This window comes from Platalea leucorodia, assembly GCF_965183815.1.
Source record: "Platalea leucorodia genome assembly, chromosome: 4".
NCBI lineage: Eukaryota > Metazoa > Chordata > Aves > Pelecaniformes > Threskiornithidae > Platalea > Platalea leucorodia.
The window spans coordinates 16,180,188-16,195,921 of NC_138826.1; the positions used below are offsets into that span (position 1 = coordinate 16,180,188).

Genomic DNA, 15,734 nt, shown 5'->3' on the forward strand with positions numbered 1-15,734 from the left:
AGGCTCAACAGGAGAGTTGGGTCTGGTACACGTGTGGCCAAGAAGGCTTTGCGCCATGTCACAGCGTGATGCGGTCCCCCAAGACATACATTTCAGTAGCAGTGTGGAAAGATGTTTCCCTGCGTGGGACTCATTTTGTGGCCACCTTGCCCAAAGTTACCCATCTCATGAGCTCCTGGCCCTGGAGAGTCGCTCCCTTGGGAGAGCACTGAGCTCATTTCTGCTCTGTCCCACACCTCACTCCAGGATGCTCCTGTGGCATTTGGGTCCAGAGCTGGGGCTCGCTGGCACGGAGCAGGGCGTGGGGCAGTGCTGAACCCTCCCCACTAACCTGATGCGGCCTGATGATGAGCCAGTTTGATTTGGAGTAGCTGTGAGAGAGCAGAAATATGGGATCTCCCACTGAGCCCCTGAGCATCCCTGTTTCTGGCTATAAACCCCCTTCCAAGAAGGGGTCTTTAGAGAGCAGGGCCGAGATGATCCACAAGCCGCGGCCGTCCCCCGCCCCCTCCCCGAGAGGAATTGCTCTCACACAAATGAAATGTGTGTAATTAATGGGCAGGGGGCTGGACAGGTCCGAGATGAAAGCGTTTCCTGGACTTGTCCTTCATTTGCATGGTATCAGAAGCTGTTCAGAAGGTGTGACTTTTCCCACAGGGAGCCCTCAGCTCGGTGGCACAATAAAGCCAGGACTTCTTACCCAGAATTAATTAAAGGAGGGGGAGGGGGATGGCAGGGAGATGTTTGAAAGCTGAGCCTGATGCAATAAACAAACACCCCAGTCCTTCTTCCCAAGTCGGGGCATGCCCAAGGGGGCCCGGGCGAGCCCCAACCCTGCCACAGCATCACGCAGCCCACCCTGCTCGGTGGGCACCCTTCCTCGAGCAGACCTCACGGCAACGTTGTCATGGGTTGGCCCTGCCTTGAAGCCCAGCAGTGTTTGTTAAGTGACAGAAGGGATGGGAGTGGGGACAGCACATGCCAAAAGGTTTGAGGCTTGATCCATCAAGCCCTGGTGCAGCCCCTGCTCAGACATCGCAGACCCCTTTTCTTGCCACTTTGATTTCTTCCTGCCCATCTACAGTTTGCCATAAACACATTTAACCTGAAAACAGCTCATCTCCCTGCCTTGCCTTGGTGTGCTCATCCCACATTTACTTCTTTCTTACCCTGCATTGGCTGGCCGGACCAGTTGGGCTTCCCGGTCTTGTCTCATGAGGCAGACTCTCCCAAACGTCGCTCAGCTCCAGCCTTGTTGCTGTGTCCAGATGGCATCGTGAAGCAACGTCCTGTGTATGGGCAGCGACACGCGTGCACCACTGCTTGCAGCTCAGGACGGGGCAGTCATCCCTGTGCCAACAGCGGGGCCAGTACGGCTCCTCTCCTGCTTCGTCTGCCACCTCCCGCCAGCCAGCTGGTGACAGTGAGGGGACCGCAGGAGACACTGGGAGTGGTGGTGCTAGGGACAGGCACAGCCCCATCCCACAAAGGACTTTGCTAGCTCAGAGCAGGGGTTTCTGCCCAAAACACCCGTGCTAACAGCAATGGAACAGTTGATGGAAGCGAACACCCATCTCCAAAGCCTCCTGTCGCCAGTCCTCTCCTGACTCCAGCCCCAGCTCAGTGTCCTGCAGTCCCCAGGGCTGTTGGGTGGCTGTGATTCTCAAGCTTGGTCCACACACCCACTGATGATGAAGGAGGAGGGAAAAGTCCCAGATTCCTGGGCTGATGATTGACCCTGCGTGTTCAACCAGCAGCCCGGGTTTCTTCATCCCTGGAGGAACAGCAGGTACCACCAGGGACTGTCCCCATCTCCCTGCACAGGTGGTGGCAGCTACCAGCCCTGAAGGACCACACTCAGGACTCTGCAGGGCCCAGGTCACCGGGAAGAGCATGAGCTGCTCCAGCCATGCCAGGGACTAAGCGGTATCAGTGCAGAGACAGGGTATGAGGAACCATTAATTCACTTACTCATTAACTAACTAGTAGTGGGCTCTTTAATCTTCCAAGCAAAGGCAAAACAACATTTGCTGGCTGGAAGCTGATGCTGGACAAATTCAAGCTATAAACAAAGCCCCAAGCTGTAGTGCTCCTGGGCAGCGTGGCCACCCAAAAGCCCTTTAATGAAAGGGGCTAATTAACCATGGACCAAGTGAGGTGAGAAAGCAGGGGCTCCCTTCCCAGGAGCCAGGCCTGGGTGCCTTTCGCAAAGGCAGGCTGCAGCAGAGCAGATGGCAGGAGTTGGGGCTGGCATGTGGTACAGAGCTGTGCAAGGACGCAGGGGGGTCATTCCCCAGCTCAGACCCCCAGGGTGCTGGGTGCCCCCCTGCTCCAGCCCTCAGCTGCACCCTGGGATGGCAGGGATGGGGGAACAGCCTTACTGGAGGCTGAGCGCCCACACCACGCCGTTCCCTGCCATTGCTGTCCCTGTGGGACAGATAACAAGGGAGGGGATGTCTGCTGACCTGCATGGAGCCAGTCCTACCCCTCTGCTACCCTTACCTGGAGCAGTAACCCAGCACCAATTCACCCAGGTTCACAAAGCCATTAGGAAAAGCAATTAGACAAATTAATGAAAGAAAAGCACCCATTAAGGACTATCAAACACTATCTCTGCCTGAGGAAAGGCCAGGAGCCATTCACTTTTAGTTCCTGTAGTCTGGACACTACAACATGGGCTTGCCCCAGTGCTGTCGGCTCCAGGCTTCTGCAGTCCTTGGGTCCCTCCTGGGACAGCCAGGCAAACACCATTCACCTTTTGCAGCGCTGTCCTACGGCCCAAGCATCACCCACGACTTCTGTGATGCCACAGTGATGCTCAGACATAGAGCATGGCTGAGCACTCCGTCCCCAGGCTTCCCTCCTTGAAATTATGTATACTGACAGCTCAGGCCAGCCTGTGGCATCAGCCAGGGATGGCTTGTCCTCACACCCTGCAGACAAGCAACACCCTGAGCACTAAGCGATGCCGCAGGCACCCCCTGACGACGGCAGCACCAGCAGGGCTGGCCCTGGCAAGACTCTCACCTTATGAGGTTGCTCCATTCCTGCAATTATTATTTTTTAAAAAAACATATTTAACGATTTTATTCTTTCAGCCTTCCATATCTGACACCGCTCCATATCAGAGTCCCCCACCAGCTCCTCTGAGCAAGACCCAGCACCTTGGCAGGGCTGAGTATCCACCAGGGAGGCAGGGACCCAACAACTCATTTTGCACAGACACCAAGCTCATCTAGACCAGAGGGGAGCAGATATCGGCTTTCTCTCTTGGAAAGCCTCATCCTTAAAACGGGTGGTCAAGGCTCTGCTGCACTATGCCCTCATCCAGCCTCCAGTGGGCCTGTCCTGACAGGGCAAGGAGGTGGCATCTGCCCATTAAAAATGGAATTTGCTGCAGGGAAATCCATGATTTCCACAAGACTCATCTGGGTCTAAGATCTCAGGGCATCCTCCTCCCACTTCCCACATCTGCTCCCTCGGGAAAGGGCTCACGCCAAGCAGCGGCCTCAGCCCCATCCTGCACCTCGCCCTCCTCCTTCACCTCTCTCCAAACCTGCCTCTTCAGTCCCAGCCCCTCCCTGGAAAGCATCAGGCTCAGTTAGACTAATACAAATTTTTAATGCACATATTAAATAAATATTTCAATCATTTCATATTCAATTTGTACACAACCAAAACAAAACAAAAATCCTCAAGGAAACAGAAAAAAAAAACAATCAAAAAAGATTGGATGAAAAGTCACCCCTGGTTCTGGCTCCTATCCAGTGTCTTTGTTTGCCCTCCCCGTGAAGAATAATTGCTTTAACCCTTTGGAGAGAGTCGCAGTCCCAGGGCAGCATGTGCAGAGCGGGGATGGCTGGGGATGTTCACTCAAGAGATTCAATGTTTCCTTCAGGTTTTTTTTTCCTAAATAGAAAATTGGGCTTCTGTCAACACAGAAGTTTTGAAAGAAAACCTCTCCTTTCCTAGGAGGACAAGGACAGTGGTATTTCTCATCAAAGAGCAAACCTGGAAGAAAAGGTCGACAATGGAAGTGCCAACCACAAACTGAATATTACGACAAGACCAGCCTGAAATGGCTCCGTAGTAATTTGTAAACTTTTTTTAATTTTACAGATGAAAACTTCCATCTGATAAAAAAATATAAACAGAAAAAAAATATCAGTTTTTGGTGAGAAGTTCACATTTTCCACATGGAGAAAAAAAAAAAAAAAAATACCAGTTACCAGCCCGCTCCACGGCAGCCGTCGCTCACTGCCTCATCTTAGTAGTTTAAAACAAAACAAATGCCAAAGATGCTCTCGTGGGTAAGAGGTACCAAGTCAGTTCAGGACTTTCTCTGGGGCGTCCATCACCCCTGTCCCCTCCTGAGAAAAAAAAATAAGTTGGGAGTTGGGAAGCCAGCAGCGTTTTCAGAAGGATGCAAGCAGCTTCAGCAACCCCTCGCTCAGCCGAAGAAGCAGGCGCATCCGAGGAAGGAAAGCATCCAGCAGTCCTCACCCCGGGCATCGCAGCCAGCCCCCACGGGCAGTGCCCGCACATCACCCAGGCTGCAAAACCCACCCGGAGGCCTCCAACCACCTCTGAAATAAATCACTTCCTCTTAATTGTTTTCCGACCTCTCCATCTTCTCCGGTAAGCATTAATTCAGTCCATTTAAGTAGCACATCACTCCCAGATTTGGATTTCCATTTTTTTTTTTTGCTTGTTTGTTTGTTTTAAACGGTGATTTTTTTTTCTCCTTTCCCCCTAGAGCTACAAAAAAAAAAAAATTACAAAATAAAACGCGACCCCGAAAACAGACTAGAACATTTCTAAGCGAAGGGCTCTTCCCCCTTCACCAGTCTTTGAACATTTCATTTCTTTTAAAGTTGGAGTACAAAAATAGAGCTTCTCTTCTTTTTTTCCTCTTTTTTTTTTTTTTGTAAAAATCAAACCAACCCCCCAAAATTATCAACAACTAGAGCAAGTATTTCTTATCCTCCCCCCTCCCCCTTTTTTTTTTTTGTTTAATATCCATATGGGAAAGTCTCTACATATAGTCCACCAAGCTCAGAGGAGAGTCCTCCAGGAGAGTTGCAGGCAGAGGAAGGCAAGTCAAGGGTTCGCCCTGGAGTTGGAGTTTCTAGTCCTTTTACTTCTCCGGTTGAAGGGGTAGTTGAGGAACTCAAAGCGTCTGTGGGGCTCGGTGGTCTGGTGGCCCTTGGGAAGCCTCTTCATGAAATGTACCTCCCGTTGGTGCTGCCGGGTCTTGGAGCCCTTGCGCGGGCGGCCTTTTCGGGTGAAGGCCATGTACCAGCCCTCGTACTTGGCGTTCTGCAGCGCCGTGTAGTTGTTCTCCAGGACGATCTCCGTGAAGACGCAGTCCTTGCCTTTGCCGTTGCTCTGAGAAGGGCACAGAAAGGGGATTTAAGCAATGGGCGCTCGGTCAGAGGCTTCTTCTCGCTACCCCAAGCTGGACCGCCTGAGGCGGCAGCAGGGTTGCGATGCTTGTGGGCAGCCAAGGGCTCACTTTTCCCAACTCTTCTGCTACAGGTCTGAATTGCCCCAAAATCTGCTTTTCACTAGAAAAGCTGGGGGAAGCAGGCATTGTGGCACAGGCAGATGCTGCTCGTTGCAGCTTGCATCCCCAGCGTGATGCCAGCACCGAGCTGCAAGCCCCAACATGGCTCGTCCCAGCCTTCACTTCCACTGCACCCACAGTGAGATTTTCGCCTGCTCCCATCCTGCCCCCATCCATGCCAGGGCTGGATTCCCCTGCCAGCATGACCGTAAGCAAACTTTCCATCCCGGTGGCAATCCACCCACCTATCCTATTCCCCCTTGGGTGTTTAATGTAGGAGGGGCATCAAGGGGCCAAAGAGGCAACGTGGGGTCCGTGGGGATGATGTCCACAGATGCAGATGGCAGGGAGCATGGAGGCAGCTGGGGGCTGAGCTCCTCCCTATTATGACCAGGGAGAAGACCCGCATGGGGAGCCCCAGGGAAGGAGCCGCTACTGAAAATCCTCCCAGACAATCACTGTCCCAGTGGGATTTTGCACATCCAGCCCCCTCCGCCCCCGGGGAGGGAGCGTCGAGGCTCGGAGGGAGCGTGACTAAGCGGTGCACGGCAGGGCCCGGCCTTGGGGCCAGCCCCACGGAGCATCTTAACATTCCTGGCACTTGTACCATGTAATCGGGGAGAATAGCCCAGCAATCCGCCTATTTGTTCAGGGAGATACAAGGAATGCGCCCCACACGGCACCCGCCCACCTCCCTTGCTCCCCTGCTTCCCTCTTGCCGCCCAGGCTGCAGGATGGTTCATCCCCCTGCCCTCCAAAGGGGTGCCCTGGCTGAGCCCCCAGGACCCCCATCTCACTCCCCATCCCCACGGATGGGCTCTGTATCAGCTAAGAGCTCCTCTTCTAGCAAGCCCTGCTCAGTGCCCATTGCACTTCCCTGGCTTGCCCGTGCCCTTGAGCCCAGCGCCCTACCTTGCCGATCAGCTTCCCCTTCTTGTTCATGCAGATGTAGAAACCTGTGGCCGCCCCCTTGATGCGCACGCGGCTCCCGAAGGTGTCCGTCTCCACGATGAGCTTGGCTGGGAAAAGCAGCGGGAGGAAAGAGAGAGGGAGGTCAGAGGGGCTCCGGGATGGGGCAGGCACAGGAACGGAGACCCCAGTGACGTGTCCTGACGCTGGGCACTGTGGGCACGTGCTTTCTGGTGACTGTACCAGAGAGCGCTCTAAAATCAGGACATGAGGTTAAGAGCTAGCCTCGGCCCCTCTACCCTGCCACGGTGTCCCTGCATGACCTTGGTCACGTCCCTTTGCCACCCTGAGCCATGCTGGAGGGGGAGTAGCTCTGCCTTGCCTGGCTTCACGGGGTTCAGCGGTTCAGGTGCCATAGAGGTGTCCCAGAAGGGAGGCAGGGCAACGAGCAGGGCATGCACTGGCCAGTGGAGAACAAGCCAGCTGCTCTGCAAACCAAGGCAGGTCTGGGCGAGCCTGCACGCAGGAAGGAGGCAGTCACCCTCTGGAAGTGCAGGGCATGCTGCCAGCTGTCCCCAGCCCAGGGGACACCGCTCTCTCTCTCTGCCAGGCAAGGGCTGCAGGAGGAACAGTGACTTTGCAGCTGGCAGGGGAGGCGTGAAGGGTACGGCCATCCTTTTAATGCCTTTCACCTTTGCACGAGTCGAGAGGGCGTATTGATTTGGTCTCAGTTTTTTAATGGAGGCATTGATCGACTTCCGAAGGAGCTATGCAAATCGCCGGGTCGATGGGCCACCTATAAATAGACCTGTCACCTTCCCTCCCTGCCTTCGCGCTGGGAACCTGAGCCCCAAAGTCCATCCATCCCCAGGGAAGGGGGAGGATGGGGACAGGACATCCTTCTCCCCAGCTCTGCAGCTGCTGTCCCCAGAGCCAGCTCCCCTCCCCAGGGCAAGCCCTGACGGGGATGGTGGCTACCTGTTCACACCTCAAAAGGGCTGCACTGTGCCAAGCACCAAAGATTTCCCCATGGTACTGAAAAGCCAGCTGGTACTGTCCCATCTCACCACCATCACCTCTTGCCCAGCATCAGCCCCTAGTGCCATAAGCGCAATTTAGCAAGGTGATTAGAGTGCGGCCCACAGAGCTTCCATGTCTATGGTTTTATCATGGGAATAAGCCCACTGATGCCTTATTTCTCCTCTCTGATCTCTGCACGAGGGCTGCTGGGTTCCTCAGGACTGTGGTCCACCCTGGCTTGCACATCTCTACCCCAGGATGCTCAGCCGCCAGCAAGGGCAGCGATGTGGCCCTGGAGCAGGTGGCTTTGCAGGAGGATGCTTTGAATGGCAGGAGGCGGCTGTGGGCCCACATACAAGCTAAAGCGAGCCTAAATCACACTCTGGGCTAGGAGAAAACTGCTGCTTCTCTCTCTCTGTGATGCCTTAATCCTGCATCCCTCACATCACGGGCACTGCTGAGGTCATTGGCACCAAGGGTAGGGACAGTGCGCAGGCAGCGCTGGCAGCAGCTGAGTTGAGCAATGGAAAAAGCATCCCAAAATTGTCTGGGGCCAACTGATTTGGCGCTGCTGGGCAAGCCAGGTTCAACGCACATGCAGGCACCCCCTTCCCGCACTCCCTCCTGCCAACGTCACCCTGCAGCATCTCTCATCCCCAAACTACCCCATGCCTGCAGCCCCCCACCTGGGCACAGGCTGGACTCAGAGCCAAGAAATTTGGGAAGAGCCAACTCCAGGCTGTGCCACCCCAGTTCCAACGCCCAGAGCCTGACATGCACCCAGCATCCCCAAAACCAGCCATGGGAGCCGTGGCACTCTGCAAACGAAGCACTGAGACAGTGACCCCCTATTTATCTATATTGGGGAAAGGGGGGGGGGAATTGATCTCGGAGGCAGTAAAAGGTTTGAGGAGAATTGATTTTTCTCTCCGAGAGATAGAAAGAGCAGGGAGGGAGGGAGGGACGGAGGGAGGGAGCGGGGGAGGCCTCGGCCCCAGCGAGCACAAAACCCCACTTTAAAGATGCACATCGCTTCCCTTTCGGCCTTTTTTTTTTTTTTTTTCCAAAGGGCGGCTGTGATTTACAGCCTCCAGCCGGGTTTGCCGCCCCGCACGAGCCCAGCCAGCGCGCTGCTCCGGCCCCACCAGCCACCAGCAGCGGAGGATGAGGACAACCTGTCCCCAGGGACCTGCACCCCTAGACCCATGCAGGCAACCCATCAACCCCACAAACCCCCACCCCAACCAGCGGAAAACCTCAGGCAGACTAAACGGGCAAGTCAGCAGGGAGCTGCGCCGGTGTCCCCAGCCGCTTGCGGGGTTTAGTCCAGGCTGCAGCCGCCGGCGGTTTGCTCGGTGGCAGGCACGGCCTGGGAGAGATGAGCCAGGCTGCACCGGCCGCCCGCCTTCCCTTAGAATTAAAAAAAGTCAATCAAATATTGACAATTAAGACAGATAACTGAAAACGCTGGACTCGATGTTAAGTCGGCTGTAAAAACGTCAGCGTGGGGAAAGGGGTCATCCGCAAAAATAAATCAACCCCTTTTACACGCCCACCCCCAAAAATGAGATAAAAAAAGCAGAAGGAAGGGCTCGGGGAGGGGGGCTCTTTGCTTTAAAAGTGGATTTCTAAATAACATTTAGGGGGAGCCCTTTTTTTTCCTTTTTTGAGGGGGGAAGCTTGACGTTTTCAACTCTATTCTTTCACTTAAGTGACAGATTTATCCCAGTAAAATTATGTTTCATGCTCAAACTTTGAAGGGAAAGTGGCTACGTAAATGCTGAAAAAATGCAGCGAGACACACTTGATCCCCCAACTGGACTGCGAAGAGGAGAAAGTATTCAGGAAATGTTAAAAAAGGTGAAAGTAAGAAGCGTTTTAATAGTTCTTCCAGACATGGGGGCCTCCCTAGAGATTCATATAGAACAATCCTGAACCTCTATTTTAACATTTACAGACTTGCAACTCTTTTAAAACTTTACATCTGAAAAACTGCTTGTTCTCTTTCTGGTTTAGATCAGTCTTCATTTTTCTCCTTAGCTCTTCAAATGCTTAACCTTTTTTTATTACATTTTAATAGAGTTTTTCAAGCCACCACCAGTCCCCTACTTCTGGCCTTATTTAAACCTGGTCGCTATTTAAATATGCACTAACTGCCTTTTAAAATCCAGGCATTATAGGACTAAAGCAAGATGGGATTTTTTGCTTGGGATATTAGCTAATGCCATTTCAAGCCAGAGCTGCTCTAGGGTGGGAATAGTTCATTTGGAAGATTAATGCTGGATGTATGGGATACCATATAGATGGAATCTGCACTGCGCTTGCACTGCTAACGTCCAGCGTGAAATTTTCAGCCAAAGCAAAAGGAAGAAGGAAAAAAAAAACCCCAAAACAGAAGGGGAAGGAAGAAAAGTGTTTCTACTAATCTCCCCAAGCAAGAAAGGGAAATTACAGCTAATACCAAAGAAAAACTGTTGCGATTCCTACGTACAACACAGACAAATACAGGCACTTCCCCGATCCGGGTGCAGGATCAGGCCTCCCGCAGCCGGCCCCGCGGCGGTGCCGGGCTCACTGGCCCCGCTGACCCCCGCGCGGCGTTTGACCGTCCCAACGTGTCATTAGCGCACGCGATCAAAGTATGTGGGCTTTGGGTGTCTCCAGCGGAGGGATCAGTCCCCCTGCCCTGGGGGGGGGCTGAGGTTTTGGGGAGGGGGTGCCAGGGCCAGGGCAACGGCAGAGGGGCCGCGGCGTAGCACAGGCTCTCGCGCTCGCAGAGTCCCCCCTGCTTTGTCTCTGGAGACGCCGCAGCATCTTTGCCAGCTGCCTCGCTGACCCTCTGCTCGGGATTTGTTTTGAGAAGGGAGGGATGGGGGCTACATCAGGAAAATGCCCCTTTGGACAGTTCTAGTTTAGGGAAGGTTTCTAGAGCAGCAGTTACCCCTTTCCCCTCCCCCTCTTTTCTTTTTCAACTTTCTATTTCTTTTCCATAAGGAAGTCTCAGAGACACCCAGCCTTGCAAAGAGCTGGGCTGAGATGACCGGCGCTGCTCAGCGCACCACAGCCCCGAGCCCTCCGAGTCAGGTGCAAACCAAGAATGAAAAAGAAAGGAGCAGAGCCCATCCTGCAAGCACCGATCCCCTCCCTCGGCACAGGGAAACCTGCCCTCACCTTGAGTCACACAGCCGCTGATCGCTGACCCCTATGTTCTCCCTTTACAAGCCCCCGCAAGCCGAACGATTTTAATGATTTCTGGCTAACAAACAGGACGGAAATCATCAATCGCCACGCTGCGCTGCGAACACCTCCCCGGCTCCCCCCCTCCGCCCGCCCCCATCGCACGTCCTTACCGTGCACATCCCCATCCTCTGCCATCGCATTGATTTTCTTGTTGTCCAAGATCTGCACATGTTTCCCGCTGGTCCGGCTGTACAGCTGGTAGGTACGGACGAGCCGCCGGCTGAGCTGATCCGTCACCAGGCTCTGCTCCCTCACATGCTGTGTAAAATTAGGTGGGGACTGAACAGTTACCTTTAGGAAATTAAAAAATATACGACACACCATTATAATCTCTACTCCTCAGAGGGGCGAATGGGCTGAGCCGAGATCACCGGCCTCCAGCCGGGCTTTACGAGGAGGTGCGGAGCCAGGACCGCAGTGGTACCTCCTGCGCCAGCAAAGCCTCCCCGGGAGAAGGAGCGTTAAGCTCCAGGACACAGCTACCAGAGCCCTTTACAGAGCCGTGCCTGCTCCAGACATGCCCTAAGCAGAGAGGTGCAGGTGACTCGGAAGCGCGACAGGGCTCGGTGACCCCGGAGGCCTCCCCAGGACTCGGCGGGTCCCGGCTGGCACTGGAGGACCCAAGATGTGCATCGCGTCTGGGCGCTGGATGGGGTCCAGGGAGGTCACGCAGGATGGCACTGGGTTGCCCCCCCGAGAGGCTGACGCATTCGTCCCACACCTCTCTCGCCTCTGCAGGAGCAGAGTACTGCTCCGGCTGCCCTGGGCACGTACCCCAGCTGCTGCCCCATCGGTTTCAACAGCTGCCTTTCCTCTGGGTCCCAGGCTCTTTATCTGCTCCCAAATGCCCCACTTACTGAGCTCTCTAAATACAAAGTCCCCAGAGATGGTAGAGCTATGAGGTATGAGAATTATAAGAAAACTGTGCCCCAAGCCTGGGTATTTAGTGGCATAAAACCCCAAGGATACTAACACGCTACCCATGCAAACACATCCCTCATCCGCAGCCAGCTGCTTGGTGCCGGCAGCGGGGTTGTCCCCAGCCCTGTCACACCAAACCCGCTAGCCCCAGAGCCCCAGCTCAGCCCGTCCCCTCCAGACCCGACACCGCTGCTCCTGGGCTTTAAATGATTTTCATGAGCGGCCAGACCTGCTCCCCCCTCAGCCCCGGCTCGGAGCTTGCACAGAAGTCTTTTTTCCCCCCTCGTCTCAAATCCCTCTTTTAAGTCTGGAAAGTTTCGCTGCTCCCTGACATTTATAAAGATGTATTCTGAGCAAATGTTAGGAGATAGCTCCTTTCAACATCAGAAGGCTGGGACTACCCCCCGCCACCCCCACGTCAAATGGGAAGATTTCCTCCCGTCTTAAACAACAACAGAAAAACCCAATAAAAGCAAAAGCCGCTGCTCTCCCAAAGCTGGCTTTATAGAGATATCTCCCCTTGACAATGTCATCTCTCTCCCTCTGCTTCTGCCTGTGCATGTGTGTTTCCTATAGACGGGTTTTGGATAATGCAGCGGGATTCTCTCCCCGGCTCTGATGAGGGTACCATGTGGAGGAGAGGTCATTAGCCATGCTGCTATTTGGTCTCCATCTCATACTCCAAAATATTACAGCTATGTTTTTATACAACTGCACACTCCCAGCGCTTCTTTCCCTTCGCTTTTCAGCTGGAAACTCTTTTTTTTTTTTTTTCCAAGGTTCCAGGAAAATAAAATTAAAAAAAAAAAAAGTAGCTTAAAGGGCATTTTAAACAAAGCTTCTGCACCTGTGATCTCAGGGGGAAGGGGGGCTTCACCCCGGTTGGAGGGCTCACCGCTCCCAGCGACGCGTGCCTGCTGGTATGCGGGTGTTGCACAAGCCCTGCCCGGGCTGTTTAATCTACTCATGACACTTCTGTCTCTGGCGATACAAACCAGCGATGCTAAAATCTGACAACTGAAAGCTGAATCAAAACCTGTGCTTTTTAGTAAGGTTTTGGTGGGGTTTCTTTTCCCCTTTTTAATTCCGCTTTACTTTTTGGATGAAGCGGTGGGGGGGGGGGGGGGGGGGGGGAAACGGACAAGAGGAACGGGGGTATCCACAGTGCCATTTAGAGGTGGGGGGACAGGACCTAAAGCTACTTAAAAATAACCCAGCACAATTCCTTGCAACCCCGGGTACTCCCTGCCTCGCAGCCCGAGCCCTCCGCACCTTATGTTGCAGCCCGGGGGGCTCCCCCCTCGGTCTCGGCTTTTTACAGCCGGGCGACTTTTGTCTCCTGGGTTTTTAAGCTGGTCCTCCTCCCTCCCTCCCTGCCTCCCGAGCCCGGGGCGCTCGGCGGCGGCTGCGGGGCACCCCGCCATCCCCGAGGGGCGAACAAAGCCGGGCGGCCGAGCGGGCACTTACCTGGGCTTGCAGGCAGAGGACGAACAAGTGCATTAACCTGGGAGGGGGGAAGAGAGAAAGCAGGAGAGAGGTGTGAACCGGGGGGGCTGCGGGCCCGGGGCGGGAGGGCCGGGGCTGCCGGTACTCACACGTAGCTGAAGAGCGAGGAGCAGGGGTCCATCGCGGCGCCGGTGCGGGGCCGGGAGCCCGGGGCCCGGCGGCGGCGGGGAGCGCCCGGGGGGGCGCGGCGCGGCGCTGCCTCGGCTCCTCGCCTCCTCTCGCCCTGCCGGCGCGTCCTCGCCCCGAGGAAAGGAGGGCACAAGCGGCTACAGTGGGGAAAGGCCCCCGCTGGCCGGCCCGCCCGCCCGCCAGCCCGCCCAGCCCCCGGGGCGCACGGCCGGCGGCCCCCCGCCGCGGGGTGCCCCCCGCCCCGCTCCGCTCCGCGGCCCCGCTGCCGCCCCGGGAGGCGGCGAGGCCGGCCCGCAGCCCCGACGGCGGGGGCGGGCGCGGCCGGGGAGGGGGGCGGCCGCCTCCGCTGCAGGGGGAAGCCCGCCCGGGCCGCCGGCCCCGCTCCCCTCCCAGCCCGGCGGTACCTGCCGAGGCGGAGGGGGCAGCGGGCCAGGTGTCGCCGGGCTCGGGGCTGGCACTAAGGGCCGGGCTCGGCGGCCGGCCGCTGGCGGGACGCCTTCCCCGTCCCGTGCCTCAGTTTCCCCATCTGTAAAACGGGGTTTAAGGGCTGGAAGGAAGGGAGGGAAGGGGGGGGGGGGGGGGGTGTGTCTCGCCGCTCCGCGGACGCGTTGTGGATTGGGACCGGGCGGGTGAGCCCTCCCGGGATGTGCCAGACATTAAAAGGATTACCGGGGGGGTGAGAGGGGGGCGGCCCGGAGTTTCGAGAGGGAGCGAGGCTGAGCAAATACCGCAGCCGGGGTGGGGAGCGGGGACCCCCCCCCCGAGCATCCCCGCCGGTGCTTACCTGGTGGGGCGGGCGCCCTCAGGGCCGGCGGTGCGGGGCCATGGGGCCGGGCGGCGGCGGGACGGGGCTCAGCCCCGCAGCCCGGGCAGAGCCGCCGAGGGCTGCATTGTTCCGGCGAGCCCCGGCGCTCCCGGCCCCGCCACCTGTTGCGCACCGGGGCGGGGGCTGCGGCGGGGCTGCGGCGGGCGGCCCCCGGGGCCGGTACCTGGCCGGGGCCGGGGCCGGCGCCGCCTGCTCGAAGCTGAGTGACAGCTGCTAATTTGCCGGCCGTGCCCCGCTGCCGGTCCCCGCGCTCCCCGCGCCCTCCTTTATCTTATCAGAGCCCATAATTACAATTGCTATTTTGTTTCCTCGAATCAGCAATCAGCGCTATCTGCCGCCGCTGGAGAGGCAGCTCCTGTCAGCCGGCCTCTGAGTGACAGAGCGGCGGGCCGCACCGCCGCACACACGCGTGTGCACGGCCCGCCCGCACACGCAGACAGCCCCGCACACGCCTGTGGAGCCCCCCTGCACACACACACGCACGCACGCACGCACGCAGCCCTCACACGCGCACCCGTGCAGGCCCTCCGCGCAGACCCTTTCGTGCACGCACAGCTTGCACACGCATACAGCCTTTCCTACGCAGCCCCCTTTCCCGCTTGCACCCCTCACACGCACAGTCCCCCTACGGACACGCAACCCTGTACACACACGCTACACGACCCCAACGCAAACCCACATGCTTGCCCCTACCCCAAAAATACACCCCTCCACTTCGCACACGTAGGCACACGCCAGCTGCAGTCCCAGGACGTTTCTCTCTCTCACACACGCTGACAACCAGCTCGCGCGGTTTGCCCCTTGCTCAGACACCCAGCAACCCCGAACACACGTGCCCCCACACCTCTCCCCACTGCACATCAGCGTTTCACCCCGTAACGCTGCCTGCAGTCACCTCTGGAGATGGATCTCCCAGGGGTGCCAGGGGTCTCACCTGGTCTTGCCCAGCATCAGCATTCCCGGGGGGATGCCACAGGCGGGCAGGGGAGCCTGGGCACTGCCCCATCCCTGGGCTGGCCCCCCCGGGGCTCACAGAGAAAAACAGCCCCTGCATCGGTATGGTCAGACCTAGCACAGCACAGGGAGGGCAACTGCCTTGTTCTGGCCAAAATTTCCCACAAAATAAGCCCCTTGTACCTTTCCCTTCCCTTTTTCTTGGTGCAAAAGGCCAGAAGGATGTTTCTGAGGGGTTTTCCTACATGTAGAAAGAAGTCTTGGGCCAAGCCTGTGTTTAACTGGAAGGTATAAGGAGCACCACAGGAACGGGCAGGATGGGTACTGAAGGTGCTCAGCTGAAGCAGGAGAGGGTTTCCATGGGCAGAACATGCTCCAGCATCCAGCTTGTCAGTCCAGCACACGGTCAGGAGAAAACCCCGCTGTGTCGGACCATGCAAACAGCTGATGTACCACGGCACGGGTGAGGTGGCTCCCCATATCCACCTCTCTGGGCTGCCTGAGGAAAACCAGGCAAAACCAGAGCAGGCAGCACTAGATATTCCTGATGCTCTGAATTAAGACAATCCTCACTTTTTTACATATAAAAACTCAAAGGGATTTAGGCACTATCTCTTTCCCAGATGCTGCTCTTGCTCACCAGCGGCCACCCTGCGTTACCTC

At 56.5% G+C, this 15,734-nt stretch overlaps 1 protein-coding gene across 1 annotated transcript; it reads right to left on the minus strand.

The window, feature by feature from the left end:
• Positions 1-5,100: 5,100 nt before the first annotated feature.
• Positions 5,101-13,283, minus strand: FGF8 (fibroblast growth factor 8; the record flags this gene model as incomplete). The annotated part of the gene is made up of 5 exons (XM_082308042.1): positions 5,101-5,388; positions 6,479-6,585; positions 10,846-11,026; positions 13,124-13,160; positions 13,252-13,283. The coding sequence occupies 5 exons, from the start codon at positions 13,281-13,283 to the stop codon at positions 5,101-5,103; spliced, it is 645 nt and encodes a 214-aa protein (XP_082164168.1).
• Between the last annotated feature and the right edge of the window lie 2,451 nt (positions 13,284-15,734).